The sequence below is a fragment of the Strix aluco genome, chromosome 10 (genome assembly GCF_031877795.1).
Source record: "Strix aluco isolate bStrAlu1 chromosome 10, bStrAlu1.hap1, whole genome shotgun sequence".
Classification (NCBI taxonomy): Eukaryota; Metazoa; Chordata; class Aves; order Strigiformes; family Strigidae; genus Strix; species Strix aluco.
The window spans coordinates 13247427-13271873 of record NC_133940.1 but is presented as its reverse complement, the minus strand read 5'-3'; the positions used below and the strand labels follow the sequence as shown (position 1 = coordinate 13271873).

Genomic DNA, 24447 nt, shown 5'->3' with positions numbered 1-24447 from the left:
GTTGCAGGAATTCTTTCCTTCCCGCAAGTGCAGCAGCAACTCTTGCAGCTTATATTCCTTCGAACAGAGAAGAAAGAGCCTTGATCTCAATATTTTATTCTCTTTGGACAATATTCAGTGATTCAGTGTATGTAAATAAATAATTCATTTTAAAAAAGAATGCTTGTCATGAAGCAGAGAGCATAACTTCTGAGCAGGCTTTCGCCTCCGTTGTTAAATCAGAATGTAATATTTAAGCCCTACTACAGATGATCAGAAAGAAGCCAGCATATTTGCTACAGATGTGAGGCTAAAAAGCTGTAGAATTCAGCTAATTAAAAGTGGCATCAGCTTCTAATAAGTAGCAGTAGTTGCTTAACCTGAAGTTTTCCATTTCCAGACAAGTTTGTACAAGTTTGTATTTCCATAGTACTAGTTAGGTAAATAAATGGGAAAGTTACTGTTACGTGGTATCATAAGAAATACTGTACAAGTTACAGGACAACTCTTCTGTTTGAAAATGTTTATAGATTGCCTCTGTTCAAAGATTGAGCTGACACACCGTAAGTCAGTAGAAGGATTAGCTATAACCCAGAACAGACTTATCTGCTTCGTCCCGTGGTTATGCGAATGCTTGCACTGGTAGAACTGAGAGGCAGACGAGTGGAATCTGTCACAGTTTAACTGGGTGCTGGCAGCAAGGATTGTGCATGGAGCCATGTTTCTGGTCTTGAGTGGAGGAGAACAGCAAATAGTGAATTTAGGAACAAGTGTCTGCCTTTCCCTTAACACCAAGAAGGTGTTGCACTACTCCAGCTCTGGGGTATTGCATGTGGATTCTTTGTAACAGATTCTTTGTTAAATGCTTTAATGTATTTCTGAAAAAATGTTTACAATTAATTAATCTTAAACTAATTAGTGATAATTGCATGCAAATCTCTTAGTTTTCAGTGCAGTAGATAAAACTGAACAGAATGATAATTTACTCCACAGTGGACTAGAAGCTGAAAGTTCAACAAGGCTTGATGTTTTAGATTCTTATGCAAATTCCATGTTGATAGTCCAATGAGAATAATGTTATTTCTTCCTCTCAGTGTGATTGGAGAGTCAGTACAAGAGGAACAGATTTGCAAACTGTGTTTGGAACTTTGAGTGAGAAAGTTGAACATGATAGTTGCTTGAACTTTGGTTTCAGAACAATTTTTTCTTAGACTAACAGAGAGAGAAAGATGGGAGAGGTAATATGGTCAATAATCTAGCAAGTGCCAGAAGCACTTGGCAAAACAATAAATGTGGTATGTGCATGTTTTCCCCCATCCCAAGGTGTATATAATTAAATGATTCATTAAAAAAAGAATGCATATGTTTGAATATGAATGTGTGTGAATACACAACAAAGTCTGAAGTCGTGTTGAGCTCACTTCAGAAGTAAAATAAAAAATGTAGTTTAATGCAATCCTTATATTTAGTGAAAGGTCTGTGTGTTTTAATTAATATTGTTACTGGACCTAGTTTTAGGTAGCCTCTGGCCACTTACACAGTGGGCCAGAAAGTTTATATCCACAAGTATTGGATACATAGTATACAATATTTCATGCTCTACAACCCTATAGAAATATTTCTGTTGGAGGAGATTGGTTTGTTGCCTTTCTATGTCTCTCTCCTTATCTCGCTTTCCTCTCCCAATAGCAACCATCTAAGTAGATTCCTGTCCCTTTGGGAGGCTGATAGGGCAATTGCATGGTCTTTTTTCAGCTCAGAAGGATACCTGTATGTGTTATTTCCCTAACAAATGGTAATAGATGAGACACAATTTAAACTCCATCTGCAGAAGTTTGTTTGGTTTGTTTTTCTGAACTTCACAGACAGAGATGGTTATTCTACAAAATGTTGCCTGTAGTGTATCAGTATTTTTAGTCTATATAAAACCTGTGGCTTGGTCCTCAAAGTTCTGTGCTGAGCCTGGTAGGTAAGCCAGTTACAGTCCAACTAATGCCTTCCAAACATGTACCTATCCCTTACCTACCATCTTAGAGAGGAATATTTTGGGAAATTTCTCAGAAGTTTTCATCAATGCAGGAACGTTGGTCTCTTGAGGAAGTCAAAATAAATTCCCAGCTGTGCCCATGCCAGTCTTAGTGTGGATGATTCTTATTTTGCTTGTGTGTGGCTTCCATTTATTTAACTCAGGCCTGGTTTTGATTAACTGGAATTAAAAAATGAAAAGCCATTTGAACTGGACTAAGAGTACTGCTTAGCTACGCAGTTGGAATTCATGCTTCACAGAATGCTATGAAACTTTCTCAACCAGAGGAATTGTGGGTGCAGTTGTGTTGCCTTGCTCATTTTGCTGTACATCTTTTTCTTCTACAGGGAAGAAAAATGGGCCTAAAACTCCATTAAAATGGTTAATGGGAAACATCCAGTGCAGTGCAATTACCTACTGCTTGAATGTTTCATCATACTTAATACATCACTAGTGCTTCTGGTTGGCTTCTCATGAAAACTGCGTGACCACTATTATGCAAAACAGTTGTGTAGAGTTTAGAATCAATATCCTGCAGAATTTGAAGGTGTGCAAAACCTGAAAATATTTGATCTTCGTGCTTAGCCAACTGAATATAGACAGTTACAAAATCACCAGCTGCAAAAACTTAGTCTGTTCTTGGAATAAACTCCGTAGCTCATTTCAGCTTCTAACACTGTTTCATTTTACTTTCAGGTCCTTTGGGTTCATAATTACATCACCTGAGTATACAGATTTGGTCTCTCTAGTGATTATATATCCATGTCATGGAAGTTAGGTTTAGGAGTGTTTGGTAATTAAAATTTGCAGTGAATTAAATTTGTTAGTCTCCAAGTAATTTTTCCTACTTGAGAAATGTTAGGTTCATGGGGAAAAATTGTTGAGGTCATGGCCAGCTACAAGAGAGACTCTTCCTCCCACTTCCCCATGCTTATATATTAAGATAATGAAGATTAAAAAATAGAGTCTTAATATTAGAAAATATGTTAATTGAACAAGTGGTAGAGGTTTGTAATATTCCTTGTTTGTTTTTTGACTGTCATGCAGTTACAGTAAAATAGGTTGTTACTGGAAAAACTGTTACAGCATTTTCCAATTAATTTTGTGTAAAAAAAAAAAAAAAAAAAAAAAAAGTGCCATACCAAATAACATGATACCCTTTTAAACATAAACTATTCATTTCCACACACAGCGTTGGGAACTTTGGATTTAAATGGAAATAACATCATAGTTATGTGGGCATGAAAATAAAAATGTCCGTCTACGAATGCTTTGTGTTTACACACAGCACTCAAAAGCAACTGAAAACTTACTGGCAATGGGATATCTTTTATGGCATGCCTGATCCAAGTGCATGTACTCTCAACAGAATTGTTGTACCTTGAAAACAAGGGTGCTTAAACAATGCCCTGGAAAGGTGCCTAGCCTAATTTTATTATTTTTAAAAATCTTTTTTAGCGGTTCAACTTTATAGATGTCTAACTCCTTGGTATTAGTAATTTTGGTTTCCATACTGGCATTTTGTCCTATTAGAATACTTAGTAGCATGGAAATAGGAGTTTGAAGCTGAGTGCTTTGGAATATCTCCTTTTCCTCATCATATATTAGCAAAAATTTTAAAGGCTCCAGGCTCAAGTTGTAGTGTGACAAACCTTTCATTGTTCAGTTGTTACTTTGAACAAAATTAATGCTCTTCATTGGAACATGATTAGATTTGCCAGCTGCTTGGTTGCTTGCAGATTGTATCTGGTGATGAGGTGATTTTATCAGCAACAACATTGCTGACAGTGTCAGAGGGAGACAGTAGACTCAGTGACAGAGCGACTTTTGTATCTCAGCTGGATTTCCTTCAGACCAGAAATGAAGCTCCGTGGTGGGGAGCTGAGGACCATATTTGTGCTGCTACTGACCTTACAAGGCTATAAGGTGAACAACTTTCAAAAAGATTACATTCACTTCAGTACCACCTCTTGAAACTCTTCACAAAACCGTATTAACCACTGAAAGGTTCACATTTGGGGTTTTGTCATGTTAGAAATCTCTCGTATGTTTTTTCTTTTAATGTACTAATAAAGCTGCCAATTTCTTGCAGGTGGGTGTACATGGCATTAGAATAGAATTCATCAATGAAAAAGGATCAAAACGCACCGCCACCTACTTACCGGAGGTTGCAAAGGAGCAAGGTCATTGTTGCACTTTATTTCATATGATCTGGTGAAGAATTTAAGCATACATATAAATCTAAAATGCAATATTTGACCTTGCACTGATGTCAGATGATGGAGCAATATTTAATTGTAAGAAGACTCTTATATAAAATGCCAATTACATGTCTGTATCAACCCCCTTATAGGGATTCAGCAAACTGTAGCTGTTTTTTAAACAAGTCATAAATGCAGTGTAGCTGTAGGAAAATAAAATATGGAGGGGTGGTACAGTGCTGTCAACCAGCTTTACAGTTAAAAGCTGCCAATTTTCGTATAGTTGTTATGCTGTGATACTGGTAACATGCAAAAACTCTATTAAGTGATGGGTTGTGTGGTCAATTATCTTAACGGCTGATTTATTCCTAAATTTGCAATGATCACGTCTTTTTTTCCATTAGCTACTTTCTGCTAGTACTTAATTCCTTTTATAAGCACTGGCTTCCTGGGTTTTGATGGATGGAAGGGAATTACTTCCAATATGAAATCCAAAATAATGTTGTCAAAGTCTCTTTTAATAGAGGCACAGACTTAAGTTTGTGAATTAAAAAAAACCTATAGATTTTGTTGAATAGTAATCCTTTGGATTAAGCAGCTGATTAGGACTACTCACTATGTTTTTTTCTTCCAAGCTTGACAGTGTGTCTAAATCTTTTACATTTTGCATTGCTGCTTTTTTTTTTTCTTTTTCTTTTTGTATTTGAGTTGGTCTGCTAAGCAATAGGATGAAACTTTTACTGAGGATCATCTTTAATTGATAATTCTGTTTCCAAATAGTCCCTTAAAAGTTTAGAGGCTTTCCAAGCTTTTTTTAAATTCAGGAATTGGGGGGTGGGGGGGTGGTGTTCGTGTTTAAATTTCTAAATAGTTCTAGTAGACCATGCATTGCAATCTGACTCTTTAAAAGTACTCAAAACTATACATTTGTATTTTTTTATGTACCCAAAACTACCCTTTTTTTAAAAAAAAAAAAAAAAAAAGGCAAAAGCAATGTGACTAGGGTAATTGCATCTTTTGGAAATAATATGTCTAAGCTACTTAAAATATTAGGCTTTCTTAAATCAATAAACAGGAGTTCTGAATAGCATGCAGATTTTATTGAGAACAATAATGAATCTGTATTTTTAATCCATCACTTCTTTTTATATATATATATTAGTTCTGAAATTAGAAATATCACTGTAAAGTTAAGTGATATTTATGGAGAAGTCTATTCTCTGAAGTTCTCTCTGCACATGTTCAACTAATAATTTCGAAAAATTTTTTATACAGAAATTTATTTTTTCATACTGTCATAGCCATTTATGATGTATAAAGTGATTGTGATACATGATCATACCTGAATGTTTCAGAAAAGCTTAATTTTGTATCTTGTTCCCGATCTAGGACACCTGGATATAGTGGGTCCACTTTTGAAGTATTTCAACTATGAGATAGAAATATATGTTGTTTGTAGAGTGAACTTTGTGTGTAAAGAAACCCTATATGTGGTATTTCTTTCAGCTGTCCTTAAGTAGGGAAGAACGATCTATGTTTTATGCAGAACTCAGCAGAGCACTTTCATTATCAGTAAAACTACATACTGTACTGTATTTTTGCAACATCTATTCTTATTACTATATTTCTGACTAATTTTTGCTACTATATAATTCAACAGGATGGGACCACATTCAAACCATAGATTCCTTATTGAGGAAAGGAGGCTACAAAGCTCCGATTACTAATGAATTCAGGAAAACAATAAAGCTAACCAGGTATGCATCATGGGATACTACAGATAAGTCCTGGTTTTGTAGTACTGTGATGTGTTCATTCCTGGTAAGTGCTTATTTCAGATGTTAGTAGTAAGCTTTCCTGTATGTATTAATGATTTCTTTCTTTGACAATAGCAGTCCAGACTTTTGAGAATATCTGTGCCTTGCATAGGGGTTAGTGGCACTAAGCAAGAAAGAAAGGCTGTTATTAAATATCAGGCTACATATATATCAGGGTACCTGCATGTTTTGTTTCATAACTCTGAAAAACCTTAGCAGTGTATTAGCGCTTGCTTTTTACAGTTTGTTCGTTGGCTGTAACGGATCTTCAGGGGCTGTTGTTAACAAGGATTACTTGTCAATTTGTGTTGGAGCAGATGGTGCTGCTGTGAAGTCACAGAGGCCCCTCAGCACTAGTAATGGGTTCAATTCCTAAAGAAAGCGTTGTGTCTTTTTTATCTCCTGTGGAGTATAGGTTTCCCTTATCTTAACAGGTGTTTGGTATGCAAACTAGGTAGCTGATTTGACAGTCAGTGTGCTAGTTAAACTATGTCAGGGTGTTCTCAGGAGTGAAGACATGAATTCAATATTTTATTTCATACTCAGTCACTCTCACACACTAGTGTATTTTGATTTTGCTAATTTAATAAAATGTGTTCTTGAGGGCTTCTTAGTGGGCGGGAGCCAAAATATTTTAGAATTAGCAGCAGATATTCTGCCCATAATATTGTAGTTACATGGTGAAGCGTGGAGGAGTCTATAAGAACGCCTCTCAAACTATATATTTTTATAAACTTGCAGTATAAAATGACTGCTAAACTCTATATATCTATTTCATCCTTGGAGAAATAAGAATTTTTTAAATCTTGCATCATAAGGAAGTTCATCATCTTCAGGGAGGCCACGCTTGAAATACTATTAATACAAATAACGAAGTTAGAATCCTTTGTCCAAAACCTGTTGTCCTTCATATCTTTTATAAACATTTAGGGGCTCACACAGACACAAGATTAGTTCTAAAAATATTGTATATATTACTCTTGTTTCTGTGTCTTGATTTCTTTGGAAATTCTTTCCTCCTTAGTGCAGCTAGGTGTAAGCCAGACTTGAAAGAATTGGGTTTTAGTTATGGACAAGGAAGTAATTTCAGACATTTGAAAATACTTGGAATCTCCTGATATGTACTTTTACAGGACAAAGACCTGAGATTTTGGTTCTTTTCAGCTTCCACATTTGTCATCTTCATCTACAAATCTTGCTATTACTTAGCAGTAGTTTATATTTAGAGCAGATAGAAAGCAAAGCATTTCTTAGAAAATGAAATATTTTAGTATTAGAGGAATTACTTGTTCTGTGATCTTGTGGATGAAGAATAAGACTTTGTGTCTCAGTGACTGTTCAGAATTCTGGATTCTTGTAGGAACCAGATTACTGTGGAGTAGCAGTGACTAAGGAAAGCATGCTATTCTGGAGGTTAAATTAGGGAGGAAGGATTTACAGAATCCAGCTAAATTTTCTAATGCAGAACCCCAGTTTCCTTTTAATTTATTTCAGCTCTACACCTTGTTACCTTCTGTTCAAAAAGAATATATGGAGATAGCCGAGGGCAAGAGTAACAGTGCTGTAGTTCTTAAATGACAATTTGTGTACACTTCAGTAAATGAGGAATATATTCTTCCAAGAAATAAAAATTCTGTATAGCACACCTTTTCTTCCAGCTACATGATTTGTTTGGAGCAATGGTACCTGAGCACAACATAAAGAAAAACAAAGAAAACCACCCCCCCAAAAAAAACAAAACAAAAAGCCTGTGTTTTTAAGTGTATTTAAGTTCACAACATCCAAACTGCTAGCAAAATCACTGGCCTGATAAGTGGAAAGCATAATTTTTAATATTCGGAAGAAATCTTTTTTTTTTTGGCTGTCTGTTTTACTTGCTTAAAAACTGAGCTTCTGCTGACATATTCTAAACAGTAGTATTAAAACAGTAACCATTTCCCTGCATCAGACAACCTTTTTTAGAGCCTCATTTTAATAACTTCTTGTCGTACAGTAAAATGTCTATTGGAAGAGTGGAGTAAGTGCTTTTAACTTCTTTTTCAAGTCTTTGAATTAAAGTAAATGTCCTGTGTGTGAATAAAGCTTTAAGCTGATCAAAACTAGTCTATTGCCAACTATCTTCACTTGAAGTTAATACCCAGTAATTCTGGCCATGTTTTGAAGAAGTGAACTGAAACATACTGGAGCTGAAAGAAGTGTACCAATTCAGGGGGTCTAGAATGCATAAGGACAGTAACTGCATTTTCTCTTCCATCTGCTTAAATGCGCAGATGTGATTCTAGTCAGTCAGCCTTTGGCCTGCTCTGACCCACTTCCAACCAACTTCATTAACTACCAAGCTTCTGGTTTAGTTTCGTAGTGGCTGGGGATTCCATTCACAGACCAGCTTACTCGTCCAGTGTAGAGTGCCAATACCATTCACATCAATTCAAGAAGAGCTGCAGTTAATCTCTCAGCCAGCGGCTGTTTGTTAAATTAGTACATCATTAACAAACAACTGTTGTATCAAGTAAGTGTGGGCACCTTTGGAGCTCTGAAACATGTCCACTGAAGCAAAAAGTTGCAAGTGTAAGATGTCCTGCTCTGTTCCTCTGGCAAAGAGGCAACAGAAGCAAATGTGTTTGCCACCTTAATTGCTGCAGTTGGTAACTCCACAGTAGTTTAAACTTTTGTGTTGGGTTGTGAGTACAAGTGGTTGAGCCATCTGTTGTGTTTTTTTCAGACCTAAAAGAGGAGAGAACAACCAGAGCAACTCCAGAAGAAAAATATGATAGAAAGGAGAGGTGGCAATATTTTAAGTCACTGTAGCTGGATTCACCAAACCTCATCTGTCAGATCTCTTATGCAAGGTCTTTCTAAGTGAAATTTGTGGAAATGTGGAATAGTGTTGTTTTTGTGTAGATTTTACACTTCTACAGATAAGTGTAAATGTGGCAATATGTTCCTTGTTGTCAAACAATACTGATGCAAGTATATCCAAACTATTTGTTGTCAGGGCCTGGATTCTGCATTTAGTCACATATAGCTGGCTGATGTTATTGCAGGACCTCTCTCCATTGTTTTTCAACGGTCTAGGGTGTCTGTAGAGGTCCCGGTTGACGGGAAGCTGGCAAATGTCCATTTTTCCAGAAGGGTAAGGAGGAAGACCCTGGTGATTACAGGCCTGTCAGTCTCACTTCAGTACCTGGTAAAATTACGAAGGAGGCTATTTTGGGAGCTATTGAAAAATACCTGAGAGACAACGCAAGTCATTGATCATAGCCAGCCTATGTTCATGAGAGGAGAGTCCTGCTTAACCAACTTCATTTCCTTTTATGCCAAGGTCACCCATCTAGCTGACCAAGGAAAGCCAGTAGATGTGGGTTTTTTTTTATTTTAGCAAAGCTTTTGATACTGTCTCTCACAGTATCATTCTGGACAAAATGTCCAGCACACAGCTAGACAAATCCATAACACGTTGTGTGAGCAATTGGCTGATGGGTCAGGCTCAAAGAGTTTTAGTAAATGGGGTTACATCAGGCTGGCAGCCAGTCACCAGTGGCGTTCCCCAGGGCTCAATTTTAGGGCCATTGGTCTTTGATGCTTTTATAAATGACCTGGATGCAGGAATCAAATGTACATTAAGTTTGCCAATAATACTGAACTAGAAGGAGCTGTGGACTCACTTGAGGGTAGAGAAGCCTTACAGAGAGATCTGGATAGACTAGAGAGGTGGACAATCACCAACCATACAAAATTTAACAAGAGCAAGTGCAGGATTCTCCACTTGGGCTGGGGTAATCCTGGTTATATGTACAGACTGGGGGATGAGAGGCTGGAGAGCAGCCCCATGGAAAGAGATCTGGGGGTCTGGGTTGATGGCAAGTTGAATATGAGCCAGCCGTGTGCCCTGGCAGCCAAAAGGGCCAACCATGGCCTGGGGTGCCTCAAGCACAGCACAGCCAGCCAGCCAAGGGAGGGGATTGTCCCACTCTGCACTGCACTGGTGTGGCCTCACCTCCAGTCCTGGGTACAGTTTTGGGTGCCTCAGTATAAGGCCATCAGGCTATTAGAGTGTGTCCAGAGGAGGGCAACCGAGATGGCAAAAGGCCTCAATCAGCACCGATCTCTCCCTGGTGACCAGCAATAGGACACAAGGAAATGGAATGAAGCTGCATTAGGGGAAGTTCAGGTTGGACATTAGGAAAAGGCTTTTCACTGAGAGGGTGATCGGTCACTAGAACAGCACACACACACCCACACACCCCCACCCCCACACACACCCCAGGAAGTGGTCATGGCACCAAACCTGTCAAGAGTTCAAGGAGCGTCTGGAAGATGCTCTTAGTCATATGGTTTAGTTTTAGGTAGTCCTGTGAGGAGCAGGGAGTTGGACTCCATGATCCTTACGGGTCCCTTCCAACTTGAGATATTCTACGATTCTAGTCTAAAAGGAATGTAACTCCATTTATCATAGCTGGGATCATTTTAAAAATAGAATTTGACAGACTATTGATACTGATTGTAAAACAGCCCAATTGTAAAAACAGCCCCAAAATCTGTGGTGCTTGTTTACAGTTTTTCCTCCTAGGTTTATGTAGAGAGTTGACTGAAGATATGGGACATTCTCAATAAATCACCATGAGTTTCTATTCCCTCTACTTCAAGTAACATAGCAGGGAACAATTTTTAACAGTTCTGTTTGCTTAAAATATTTTTCATAAGCACTTACGTTGTGATTTGTCATGTGATTCAAGAAATGACCCTGACAACCATGGTGGTTCCTTCCCTGCCCTTGTGCAGCTGAAGTTAGTCTTATTCCTAATATCAGAAGTATAGAGCTGTTATCATTAAACATACCACTAGTGCAGTATTTTTAGTGCTACTTACAGCTTCCTGGTAACAGTTCTTGAATTTGCTTCTTCGCTTTTTTTCTAGGTACCGCAGTGAGAAGATGACGATGAGCTACACAGAGTACCTTGCCCATCGTCAGCATCATCACTTCCAAAATGGTATTGGGCACCCCCTTCCACCATACAACCATTATTCCTGACACTGAGCCGCATGACCAGTCACTGGACCTCTCTGCAGACCTCTTCCCAGGAGACCCTGCCCCTTCTTGGTCTAGCTATCTCTATTACTGTACCATTTTATGATGATAGTTTCCGTTGCCATGTTGAGGCTTCTCAGTTGGTTAAGCTCATCATGGCAACGGGAGGGAAAACTACATTACTACAAAGATCCCATACTTTTTTTATTATTGAGTCACTGCAGATTTTTTTGCAGCATATAGCCCTTGGGTTTTTTATGAAATTTTAAATTTCTACTTCATTAACATTGAATTTTATCAATCAAGGCTTTCTGTGACTGTGGATGGAAGGAAGAATTTGTGGATTACAGTTAGGGATGCTTTTCTTAGCAAAAAGGCATTCATGGCTTTTGCATTAACAGGTGTGACAGGGAATGAAACATATCAGATTCAGGTATTATACTAGACAATGAATTGCATTTTCATAACATTCTAATAATGTTGTGTGTACAATATCTCACCCCCACGGTAAAGACCTCATGTAGCTATATACATGATCTTCAGATCCAGCGCATGCAGCCAAAATGTCAAGGCTGACATACAAAATGCTTTTCTGGATGAAGAGAAGCAATTACATATACAATGAGAGGTGATGTTAACATGGCAGCGTTTTCAGAATCAAGTGGTCTAATTGGTAGGGCATGACATAATGCAGTAGGCTACCAGATACCTTTGTCTCCCATGCTGTGCTGGGAATCGAGGGCAATCCAGCCCTGTTAAGACTAGTCATAATAATGCATTTGTAATGAGACGATGCCTTTCTGATGATCTCAAATTAGGAGTGACATTTGTTTTTAAAAACAGGTTGGTGAGTAGCAGATGTCATATTAGGAAGAAAATGGATTTAGATTTTAGTGCCTTTGACTATGACATAACTATATACTTATATATAAAATTCATAGAAAAAATATAGCAAATATGCCAGACATTCTAGCAAACTATATGGAGTCTGCTCTGGCATCAGGTTTTTGGGGATTTTTTTTAAAGTGAGATTTTTTTTTTTTTATAGCAAACCTATTTTGAAAAAGAAAAATCCCTGTTTTGTTCTTTCTTCTGCTTTTGAACTTGTTGAGTTTTATCAAGGCATGAAGAGTTTAAGTTAACTATTGTTTAAAAAAGAAAAAAAGACGGTTGTGAAAGAGCACAGGACAAGTATGCCATAATTTTACATGTTTTCATCTATTACAGGAATAGTACTTCAGAGCTTAAGTTCTGTGTAATAATTCTGATACCCCTCCACATAGTAGAAGGAAAAAAAATCTGATTGGAACTTTTTCTTTCTGCAAAAATAGGATTTAGTAGAAAGTATGCATGGTATATTTGCAAGCCCAGTATATGGTAGGAGCTAGCTCCTTGCTCATGTGCCTGCAGAACTCCCACTAATACCTGTTGTAGTTCAGTGCATATTCTAGGGGGCAATACACCTTCCTAATATGAGTGAGTAAACCACAGTAAGCAGAAATTCCAGTTATTACAATTACTTTGAATAATGAATGTTTGTAAATATATAGATATATAAAATTCAAATAGAAAAAATCAATCAAAATTCAGTTGTTAAAAAAAATGAGACAGACTATAGAAATATTTCAGTAAGGTTTCAAAACCACATATGGATAAATTATGCTCATCCCTTATGTGAGGTTAGCTTTGCCACTTAATTTTTATGGAGGTTCTTATAGAAGGTCTTTGATATTCCTTCATCCACAGCATTTGATGTCCAAATAGTAACATTTTCAGTTGTGATGCCTTAATTCATAAGCAGAGGGCCTGAAATTTCAGGAGCCAAGAGATGCCAGCCAGAAGCTGCAAAAATTAATAGATGTTTATACAGAGGCTATTTTGGATGATACTGTTGTCTTGTTTCTACTTGGGGAACACTTTTAAATGAATTAGTCTTCAAGTGGAAATTGTGAACAAGTGGCTACCTGATAGAGTTGTGTTGGGTTTTTTTTTTTCTTGCCCTTATAGGGAAACTGAGCACAAACTGAATCATTCTGCTGCTGCAAAAAAAAGTCATCCAACCCCATCTTTATCTGTCATCTCGTTACAGCATGCTCATGCTTCTGTATGAGCTCATTGTTAGAAGTTTTTTAAAAAGATCTATTATATATAAAAATATATATGTATTGAAAGGTGCTAATCAACCTCAAGCAGGTCACGTGACTGGTCATGCGGATCTAAAATCATATCAGATTTTTTAAAAAATCTTCGATATATGCAGATGTTATACAGAATTTCTTACCAGTGTAATAATGATATACTGATGAATAAACAATCCTGCAGGTTTTTAAGGACAAGGTCAGCAATACTTCCCACCATGGCTTGGGGGAGAAAAGGATAGTTTTGTCTCCTTTTTGTATACAGCATAATGCACAATGCATTTTTGTCTATCTCTTAGTAGCTGTTGCTTAAAAATATAGTTAAAAGGGTGTTATACAAACTGTAAAGGTGTGCTTTTGAAATGAGTTAATGCCAGACCCTTCTGGACCAGAGTTTTGTATCACTAATTAAAAAACTGTTACAGAGTCTGTGGTCAATCAGATTGTATGATATTTTTTTTAAAAGATTGGAATAATCAGTCTATCTACAGTGTTTCTAGGGCACCTACCTCCTCAGCATGCAAGTGCTGAAAATGCTATGGATTGTTTCTGTGTAATTGTGGGTTTATTTGTACAAAACGTGCAGTTCACTGTGACATGCACTGGGACAGAATAGGTCTGTTTGCGTAAAGCTGATCAACAGTTGCTTTCACAAATGTCATTCCCTTGTAGTTACGCTTAGTACCCTTTTAGGTATATTGCTGGGCTTAGATACAGATCTTTAAATTTTATAATTTTTTTTGATTTGGGGTACTTTATAAGAAGTTAAGGTACAACCAAGTAGCTTATTTCACTGTTTTTTAAGTTGGAATGCTGATTTTTTTTTGAGCACTACTCAGTTTGCCTTATTCCATTAATGAGACTGTTGGTTTGGGGTTTTTTTAATTCTTTTGCTTAATGTTCCTAAAAACCCTGTTCTGTAAACTGAGTTAGACAACAGAACCATAGACTTGACATGGAACTATTACGAAGTCATGCTTCAAGTGGCCTTCCTTCTGCCTAGACTGCTGTAGCACTGACTTTTCACCATCTCAACCCCAACGCTGATCATAGCAGCGGGAGGGCACACGACAGTTCTGACCTCATACACTATTAAATCAAGGCAGTCAAATCCATTTGCACACCCTGGTGTTTGTATACAGACCTCTTTACTTGTCTTCAAATGTGCGGGTTTTTAAAATTGTTGTCTGGAGTAGGTTACATCTCTTATGTGTGTTAGATCGAACCAAAGAAGCCTCCAGCCATGCCCAAATGCTGCTCCTAAAGCCTGCCTTCCAGTCCTTACAAAATCCCTGCAGGATTAAATGTGTTAACTTTTTTATTTTTGTACAGTTTCTAACTGATTTTTGCTAGTGATGTTAATTGAATTAAGTTTATTTGGGGAGTCTGAATACCTCCTCCATTTAAATAAACTGGTGACTTTCCTTTTATGTTTAAAAAAAAAAAAGTTTAAAAAAAAAAAGAGAAACCCAAAGTGTGCCTCTCAGATTTAAGGGTTTCTGGTTACATTTATTCTTAAGACCAGCAATGATTCTTTATATACAAAGATATGTTTTCCTCGTTTTTTATTACTGTTAAAGAAAAAATAAAAAATAAAAACCTCTTTCTTTGCTCTGGACCCAGTAATTGCGCTGGTACATAAACGCACTGAGAAAACAAACTTTTGTTTGAACTTTTGTAACAACTTATGACTGTTTTTGTATATCAAAGTTGATTCTTTTCAAGATATTTGGATCTAGTTTCTAAGTTATTTTAGTGTTTTATATGTTACAAAAAATACTTTAAATTGTTCACCAGCATTTTGAGTTATCTTTAATGCAATGGTGACACACAATGGGCTTAGAGCTACCTGGAGTAGCTTGTAAGGCCTCTCGTTTCCTTCCTTCCTTAGTAACTTGATTGATTACAATAATATCACAGATTACCTGAACCCCCTTCCTTTATAACTAGATCCTCCTTCCTTCCACATTTAATTGCTATTAGTGTGAAGAAACTGTTGAAATGGGCATTTTAATATAAGTACGGCTTAAAAAGAAAAATGAGGAAAAAAAAATAGAAGGTTATTTGTGGGTCTGTGAGATATGGCTGTGGAAAGATATTGTAGTAGTTTTAACACTATTGTTATTACCTTTTAAATCATTTACCCAATAAAATAAGGAAAAAGAATCACCATTTCTTTTTATGTTTCTCTGCTTAATTGTGTGGCTTGGTCAATTTTTTTACTTAAGCATTTGCACTTAGTGTTAATGTTAAAGGCTAACGATGTGTTAGAAATATTTTCCTGTGATTAACTGTCTTTTCATTTTGCCTGCTGTAGGAACAGATTGTGGACAGGTGCATGCAGCTTTCAGTCTAATTCAGAAGTGAGTCACTAAATACTCCAAGTTAAATCAGCATTTATTTATATCAGTATATTTATCAGTATTCATATCAGTTATCAGTTCAGTTTTATACTTACGTCTAACTTGAAATATGGACTTTTGTCCATGTTTGGGCTGCTTATTCTCCAAGGGGGCAGTGGTTTCAACCTTTTGAAGCAATACTTTGTTGCAGAACCAGTCATATTGGTGTAACCAATACATTGCCGTTGCTACTTGTAGCAACATTATTCAGCAGAATAATGCAGCAAAATGTGTATCAAAGAATATCTTGTCGTATCACCTAAAATAATTTCAGTACACTTTCTTTGTATTGCTCTTCTGGTAGTAGATGTGATTTTAAAAGAGTATCTAGGCTTGCTTTGCCATGAGGGATTTCTTTATCTTGCATGTCATACCTAGCTCATGAGAAGACTGTCATGTTGATCAAATGTTACGAAAAAAAATTATAGCGTAGAGTTTGCACTGACCTGTGGGGTTCCTGCAAAGTATGGAGGGCCAGGGAAGAAGTCTTTTCCCCTTCCCCAAAAGCTTTTAGTCTTAACACAGTGGGGCAATTTTTAAATTGTTTTACCTAAGCAGGTCCAGTGAGAACAGCACACCAGAACCTTTAGCTCATTAACAGCTTTACCTGTCAGCTTAGTAACTCTGGTTTGGTAGCAGAGCTTGTTGGGATGTTGGTCAATGGGTGAGGAAGCCTTGGCAAGCATCTGCATTGGTATGGATAGCCGTGGGAAGGGAAGGAGTGTGTTCCTGTGCAGCAAAGAAGCCACAGTCCAGCTGATGACAAAACAGAGTACCCAGACAGGTAAAACTGACTTGGAGAACTTTGTTCCCTGAGCCAAATTTGTAGTGTGCTGAGACATCTGAGTTAAAGGGAGTGTATTTCCTCTGTAGGATAATTCTTGAAACAAAGCAAGAAATTTCTAACATCTCCCTGGAATTCCAATCTGATTATAGAAGTGGTTTTGTTTGCCCTTGACTAACAATATTAACAGATCTCCTCTCTGTAGATGCAAAGTCTTTGAAAACAAACTGTATCCATGTAACCTTCAGATGTTGAAGATTGCAGCCATTACTCCACTTGCTTTGAAGCCTTGATTTAGAAGATTGAAAAAAACCTCTGAAGGGAAAACCTGCCTGAGTAAATAACTTCCATTGTTTTAGTACCTCACAGATTTCCTATCATTAGTCTGAATTGGGTAAAACCTACCTAAAACTCATAGTCCATTGAGATGTATAGCTAGTTAAAACTTCCTACCAAAAGTTTCCCACTCTTCTTGCTACTTTAGCCAGCTATGTAGTTATCATGCTATAAAAATCAAACTAGCCAAATAGTACTGAGTATTAAGGATGTTTCAGAGGTGGAAACTTTCTTATTCTTACATATATGTTGGTATTAAACAGTGAAAGGCTGACTTACAATTAAAGTTATAGAGAGATGCAGAGGATAATTGGCAGTGCCTGAAAAAGGAAATTGCTTGCTCAGTTGATCTTAGGTCTCCATAAAGCACTTCACACTAGATTTCTACTTAAGTACATTTATACAGTATCTTTATACAGTTCAAAAGAAATTAAGCTGGAGAATTGGTTCTGTTCCCCAGCTGCATGGAAACTTAAAACTTCTCCAATGCAGATATAACAACAAGGTGGGCATATCCAGTGTGTTCTTTTTCCAGGAACAGTATTTACAGGAACCTTATACAACAAAATACCTGCTTGTCACAACATTATTGCAGTCTATTTAAATGTATTTTTAATTATAGCTAGAAACATTTCTGAAGTGCATTAAAACTCCTTTGCCATCATCTGTAGTGTGAGATTATCTCAGTACCTTAATTGCAGAAGCTTTCTGAACAAAGTTTTGAGCTGAAAACTTCTGTACATGTTCTCTGACCTTCTACTAAAGCGACATAGAACAGGAAATAAAAGACACTGCTGAAGTTGTGGCAAGAACAGTGGGAGCATAGAGAAAGCATCATAATACTGTAATACTGCTTCCTGAGCTCTTTAACCGAAAGATATAGACAGGGGCTATTTAAACAGTGATTAAAGGATTTATGTACTACAGTGAGGTCTGCCAGTAAACTCAGGCTTGGCTTGTGTTGATTGACAGGTAAGGCACAGGTCAGACTTAAATGCTTAAAACTTCCAGAAATCCCGGTAATCATTGTTCTCACTGAAACTGCTATGTGCAAGGTAGACTACATCTACTGCTTAAGACAGAAGAATCCATATTCTTATCTGATTTGATGATTAGCTATCTAATATTAAAGCACCCTGTGACTCTTAACTGTTCATATTACAAATTGAAGTGGAAAGTCAATTTTGGTTTTCTTACCTGGTTTTAAAAAGTCTTAAGCAAGACAAACTCAGTGCCTGGCATGATTAGAATGATAACAAAACTGTACAGTACCCATTAAAATGCATTTATTTGTTTTAATTCAAAGGTTTAACAACTATTTGCCCAGTGATCTGGACTTAGGACACAACAGCAAAAAAAACCATCAGACCAAAATACAAAAACAAGTACACAAATTACCCCTTATTTGTAAACGTTACCTCATAACCAAGTTTTAGCACATTAAAAAGTTTACAAAATTTATAACACTCTTACAAATTATTCAGAACTAACAGCATACATGGCAGCTGAGCCTTTCTACATCCACCCTTGCCCTTGCCATACCATTCTGTGCCTGGATAATGCCACGCTTGAACTAGAGGGTTGGGTAACTGGAACTGCAAGTTTCCCAAGACTGCTTTGTGCATCAGCCCAGTGCCTGAGCAGCTCCAGCTCCCTCGCACAGTTTGGTTGGTGAGTGGTGTGGCTATGCTCACTGTCCTGCCTGCTGTGTCCTCTGCAGCATTGAGATAATGACTCAGTAAATGCAGAAATAATTTTTAAAAAGTACAAAATTGACCCTGAAGAAAAATAAAATCATTTAGAAAACAGCTTGGCTTTGACTAAATTACACTAAAAGCTGCAAGACAGATTTACAGCAATATCACTTTGAGTACGAGATCACAAAAATCAACAGATTTGTTATGAGTCTTGTCACTGTAAAAATGAAAACATCAAAGTTGACCTATCTGCTCGTAGAAACCTTTCACCTCCTACCAGGGCTGACATATGCCCTCTTCCTGCTTTTTGGCCTTTTCAGAGCTTTGTTAACTATTAGGACTAATTTAATTCCTAAGAATCTGCCTCTAGTGAAACAATTGCAACAGTGAGAAAAACAGCACATCTCTATTTTGCATTAGCTATAGATGCATAGAAAACAAATGCCTGCGTTTAGATGTAAGACTTAGGACATAAAAGTAAAATACAGTAAGTTAACAGTTGCAAATAGCCATTATTTCTGAAAGAAAGATACAGTTGGGCTTTACAAAATGGTATCAAATATACAGAAATATCAAAACCCTGATTGTGGCCAGAAACAGATGGATAAATCTACAATGAGGTACTCTATAATCTTAAGATATGGAAATGGACTGAACTTTTCATGTCTCCCAACTTCAGCAAGGCAGTATCTGCTGAAGCACGAGCAGGCTTTGCTTATAAGCAGCGGTTGTCAAGGCCTAAGCAGCTGAACCAAAACCAAGTGTAGGTGAGTGTTCATAGGCTGTGGCTTTTTACTGATTTATACACGCATGGCCAAGAACTGTTAATTTTTCACCCTTCAAAAGAAAACAAGATGCAAATTCTTCTTTGGTGCTTAAATAGGAAGATGTTACTGTATAGTGTCTGAATCCTTGAAAAACAGCACTGCATGTATCCCGCACAACTGAAACCATAATCTCTATATTCACAGGCCCAATTGCCAGATGCTGTGGTGGGTGCACAAATTTTACTAGCTCACTTTTCTGCTTTGGAGGGCTACTTACTCTAGGGCTGCATAAACTAACCAATCAGTAAACAAGTTTATTGTCACTAATAATGCTTCATTTATATGTACATTTGGAGGCAAATTTAGAGAGTCATTCACTAGCAGAGTTACCAGTTTCACTGCTCCTTGTTTCTTTTGTTTGAAGTGCCTACAGTACTAAAAATTAGGAGAGTAGAGCTCTGTTCAGACACCTTAATACATGCCAACTTCTCTGTGAAGTCTAGGCATTGGCACTGCACAGGATTTTTTTTTCTGGTATTGTGCCTGACTTGCTAGTGGACAGCAAATCAGTCCACTTCAGGGTGAGATTTTACAGTCAGCTTAAGCTAGTGGTGCAAGGAATAGTCTGTCTAGCTAGATGGTCCACCTCCTGCTCTGCCCCATGGCTACTGCAAATGGTTTCGTAATTGTTAGGACTGCAACTAGAGCATTAGGAACGTTTGACCAGGGAGGACCGGGACTGCCCTTTCAGTTGTACGCTCCACTGCTGCAGTGTAAAATCTCATCATCAGGTACTGGGCAACAGCTTTATCTTGACACAGATTGTGTGCATAATCCCATAGGAGAGAATGCCAGTTAGCTTTCAAGAGTAGCAGTATAGTATTGCTCTTTAATTATCAGCGTAAATAAGCAAAAAAACCACCAGAGAAATCATCTGTATAGCATAACTGCCTGTAAAATAAACTATTCAGGGAGCTGAAAATCAGCCTCTGCCAAGAAAGAGAATAACCCCTATAGCAATCAAGTATTCTGTGCTTTCCCATTCAAACCAGTGTCCTGCACATTGAACAAGCTCTGTCCGATGCATATTCCAAATAGATACTAGAGACCACTGCGGAATAAAGGATGTGAAGTTCCATGACATTAGCTTCAGAAGTTCATTCCCTTTCTGCTCCCATTCTGACCTGTTCTTCACCTTCTGTTGAAGCTTGTGTCTAGCTATGTTGCTACAGTTTCTTGTGGCACCATACCATAAACCAAAATGAACTACTGCATTTAAAAAGCCTTCAAAGAGGCAAGGGGAGGGAGGGAGGGAATAATTCAACTTTTAGGCCCTTCACAACAGGAAAGACACTGAGGTGCTGGAGTGTGTCCAAAGGACAACAAAGCTGGTGAAGGGTCTAGAGCACAAGTCCGATGAGGAGCAGCTGAGGGAACTGGGGGTGTTTAGCCTGGAGTGGAGGCACTCTCTACAACTACCTGGAAGGAGGCTGTAACGAGGTAGATGTTGGTCTCTTTTTTTCCCCAAGTAACAAGCAACAGGACAAGAGGAAGTGGCCTCCAGTTGCACTGGGGGAGGTTTAGGTTGGATATTAGGAAAAATTTCTTCACTGAAAGGGTTGTCAAGTGTCAGAACAGGCTGCCCAGGAAGGTGGTTGAGTCACCATCCCTGGAGGTATTTCAAAGACATGTAGATGTGGTGCTTAGGGAGACAGTTTATTGGTGAACTTGGCAGTGCAAAGTTTATGGTTGGATTTGATGATCTTAAAGGTCTTGTCCAACCTAAATGACTCTATTCTAACTCAGCCAGCTTCATTGATACTGTACAACAAGCAAAGAAGCAACAGCTCCCACTGTTCCACTGCCTTCCCTCCTGTCTGACTCCAGTTGCACCATTCCACTCTTCTACAGCAGCTCCTTACCTCTCTACTTTTTTGCTGAATTACCTTGTTCAGTTAGCCATTTTAGAAATTTAAATTGGTATGGAAGAGTTCAGTGAGCTCCAGAACCTGCACAGGTAAGGTTTGGAAGGGGAATATTGAGTGTGCCATTGGCTTTGATGAGCAGTTCTGTCAGTGTACTCCATGTTGTGAAAATATGCCTGAAATTTCTACTGTGACTCAAAACAACCGGACCACCATAACAGGGAACAGCTCAAGTCACAGCACAGTGACAGAGACCAGTACCTAGGATATGGGGTGGGAGGGAAGGCAGGAGCAATCACAGTGGCTCTGCTATCAAAGTCAATGGTCCAAGTGACACCACTTGGGCCACACCAAGAATCCTTTCATCCAGATTGCCCCAGGGATTTCCCTCCTGTTGGCTATATTTAACATTGCCATTCCTGCTACTGAATTTTAATTCAGTCAGAAGAGCTCACAAATTTTGCAGTCCAAGCAAACAGCCTGCACTGAGACACCTGAGCTTATTTAAATGCCTCTGCAGTCTTAATTGACCAGAGGGGTCAATGGTGGCAAATAGCAGCCATTTTATACTTGTTTAGAATGCCCTTAAGTATATGACTATAGATAGGAAAAGTTTTTTTTAAAAAAAAAAAAGCTGCTACTTTCACATAACTCAGAATTTTTTCCAGTAGCTACAATATTTTGAAGAAAAAGAAACAGGAAAGATTCTTTAAAAAAAACCAACATACAGTTAAGCAAATAATAATGCTAAATAACATTTGCAAAATTTGGATAAAATCATTCTACTGTAATACAAAACATTCCTTCTGAACAGGATTGAATTCAACATGAGGCATTTTGCCAAATTCTTAAGTGAATAAATAAACCATGATACACTTGACAGTAACTATGGGCAGGGAAGAATCACTGTACATTTCATTCAGCTATTCATAGGAGATGAAGTATATTAATAGGGGGCATGCTTTAACATCCAGCACCGTGCATCTCAGCATCTCCCAGCAACATCCTGTATTTCCTCATGAAATGCTGAATCTGCTGAAATAAACAGCAAGAATTTCTATCACTTCAGCAGCTAATTAAGTGGTCTTCTACAGATGGATTCAGGCCTTCAATACCAACACATTCTTTCTTTAGGCCCCACTCCACAAATACTTAAGCAACACATGCCCAGCTTTACTGAGCCAGCAGCAAGACTCTCCGTGAAATTCATTATGTCCTTAGACATTTGCAGGATCAGCAATTCACAGGTAACTCTCTATGCTGGTAGTTCTTATTATCAGGTGCTTACCTTTCTCAAGTTGAATTCTGATTAAAAACACAAGGAGCTGTATAGTCTGTATAACTAAGACCAGCTATACACGTTTGATGGGTAGTTCAGGTACGTATCACAGGTTCTCACGCTGCGAGGGTACAGTATAATTATGTGTGTGTGTGTATATATATATATGTATATATATATACACACACACAGAGCCAGGAATGGAAGAAAGCCAGAAACCAGTTTGTAAATTAGAATGTGGGTCAATATATTTCCAATTGAGGTGTACTGGTTTTTTAATCATACAGAGTAAAAATATTTGAAGTAGCCATTTGTTCCCTCTCCAATGAAAAATTTTTCTTGGGGGGGGGGGGGGAGTCAACCACTTCTCATTACTTTTCCTTCTTGAGGTATAAATGACTGTACCTTAACTTCAGAATACATCTTCAGGTGATCCAGCTGGAGGAGGTATGATGGTTTAGTTTTATCTTACAAGTCACAGCTTTGACAACACAATGAATCTATAAATTGCAACAAACTTTTGTACAACAAAATTCCTGCAGCCCTGAAACACAACAGTCTGCATAACAGGCTCACAAATAACTACCTGGAGGAACATACTCAAGATTGCCCATCTTTCTGCCCAGCAGTTTCTCCTCTCACCTTGGAAAATTTGAACAGGTTCACGCAGTTTACTATTTATCATTCTGCCTATCTACATCCTGTTCTCCAAAAGACATGCTGACAGGAAGAATTAGTCATACTAGTAAACTGGAACACTTTCTTTTCAGTAGAGGCCTGCACTGATTTCACGTTCCTTTTTATATCCATAATTTAAAATCAGTATACAGAATGCATTGGAGCTGTAGAGAGAGAACATAGTTTCATTTTGTTTCTTCACTAACCACTGTACTACTAGTGAGGATCAGTGTAGAACACAGAGGAGGAATGTTTCAAAAGCTAGTTAAGTAAAAAAAGAAAACTCTGATGTTTACATTGGACTTTGTATCTCCACTCCCTCTCCAGTCTAAGTGAAACATTTTGTTCAAAGTCAGAACAGTGGACAAAATATCTTATCATAGTTTATATGTAATATGGTCTTTTGAAATTATTTCAACATGGTGTTTTTCTGCTCAAATAAAAGCATCTCCAGAGCATCAAGATCTGACAGGACTTGGCTAGATAGATACTTATCCACAGCAGCTCAGAAATTAAGTAGTCAATTAAAAAAAAATATGTATCTTTTTGAATGAGTTATTGTTCCCCAACATTTTCAACCAGCTTAAAGAAAATACAGTAGAACCTCACTGTTTTGCACTTACAACTGGGAGATTAAGTGTACATCATTTCACTGTGACCATTTTGCAAGATTCAAGTGCTCAGAGTTAAGCCAGGATGATGCACATCAGCATGTGTTCTGTTCACATCAGTGGAGTGTTATAATTCAGCTTTATTTCCTATCCTGTGATATAAGTGTACTTACATTTAATGGAAAATAACTCAAAACGAGGTAGCACTGCCACGCTCTTTGCTGGAATGTGGACAGATCCTGGCCTAATTTTAAACAGTGGTTTAGCAAGATTCTGCTGTAATCTACACAAAATGTATAAAATACGAACCTTTTCCAGAATAAGGCCACTAATTTTGCCATTGGCAAGGCAGTGAGAAACAGCAGTTAAAAAAACCCTCACTTGATTACAGAGGTGTTTTTGAGGCAATAAACTGTGGGGAGAAGTATAAACACATTGTCCTCTCATCCCTCCTCTTTGTTTTCCAGTATAAGTATCTCTGCTTCCTGTATGTACTACTCCATGGGGAGAAATTTCAGTCTATTTTCTTAGCTGGGAGTCTAAGCAAGTCCACGCTACATTTAAAGATGGGGCCAGCACTGTAAAACAGTAGGATTACAAGCTTCCCATGAGTCATGGTCATGACAGTCTGATGTCCAGATGCCCAAATTCGATACCAGGGCCCATAAAAAGGATCTGAGACGGCTGGGCACAACATGTTGTTCAAATTCACTTCTGTAACCTGAGAAAGCGACAACAAATTTATAAATTAACAATATTTTTGTGTTGCACTGATTCA

The 24447-nt window shown here is 37.8% G+C and overlaps 2 protein-coding genes across 3 annotated transcripts in view; one reads left to right on the top strand and one right to left on the bottom strand.

Annotated features, from left to right (window-relative positions):
- AMMECR1 (AMMECR nuclear protein 1) overlaps nucleotides 1-15362 on the top strand; it is a 109623-nt gene extending 94261 nt beyond the window's left edge. Inside the window, exons 5-7 of the mRNA XM_074835313.1 lie at nucleotides 4098-4188; nucleotides 5867-5963; nucleotides 10941-15362. Of these exons, the coding sequence (XP_074691414.1) occupies nucleotides 4098-4188; nucleotides 5867-5963; nucleotides 10941-11055 (303 nt within the window). The 3' untranslated portion in view covers nucleotides 11056-15362. The remainder of the gene's footprint in view (nucleotides 1-4097; nucleotides 4189-5866; nucleotides 5964-10940) is intronic.
- A 2614-nt stretch (nucleotides 15363-17976) lies between these two features.
- The window catches only part of TMEM164 (transmembrane protein 164), a 52273-nt gene continuing 45802 nt past the window's right edge, over nucleotides 17977-24447 (bottom strand). For both annotated transcript variants that reach the window (XM_074835314.1, XM_074835315.1), the window contains one exon: nucleotides 17977-24390. In XM_074835314.1, coding sequence (XP_074691415.1) covers nucleotides 24184-24390 — 207 coding nt within the window. In that variant the 3' untranslated portion in view covers nucleotides 17977-24183. The remainder of the gene's footprint in view (nucleotides 24391-24447) is intronic.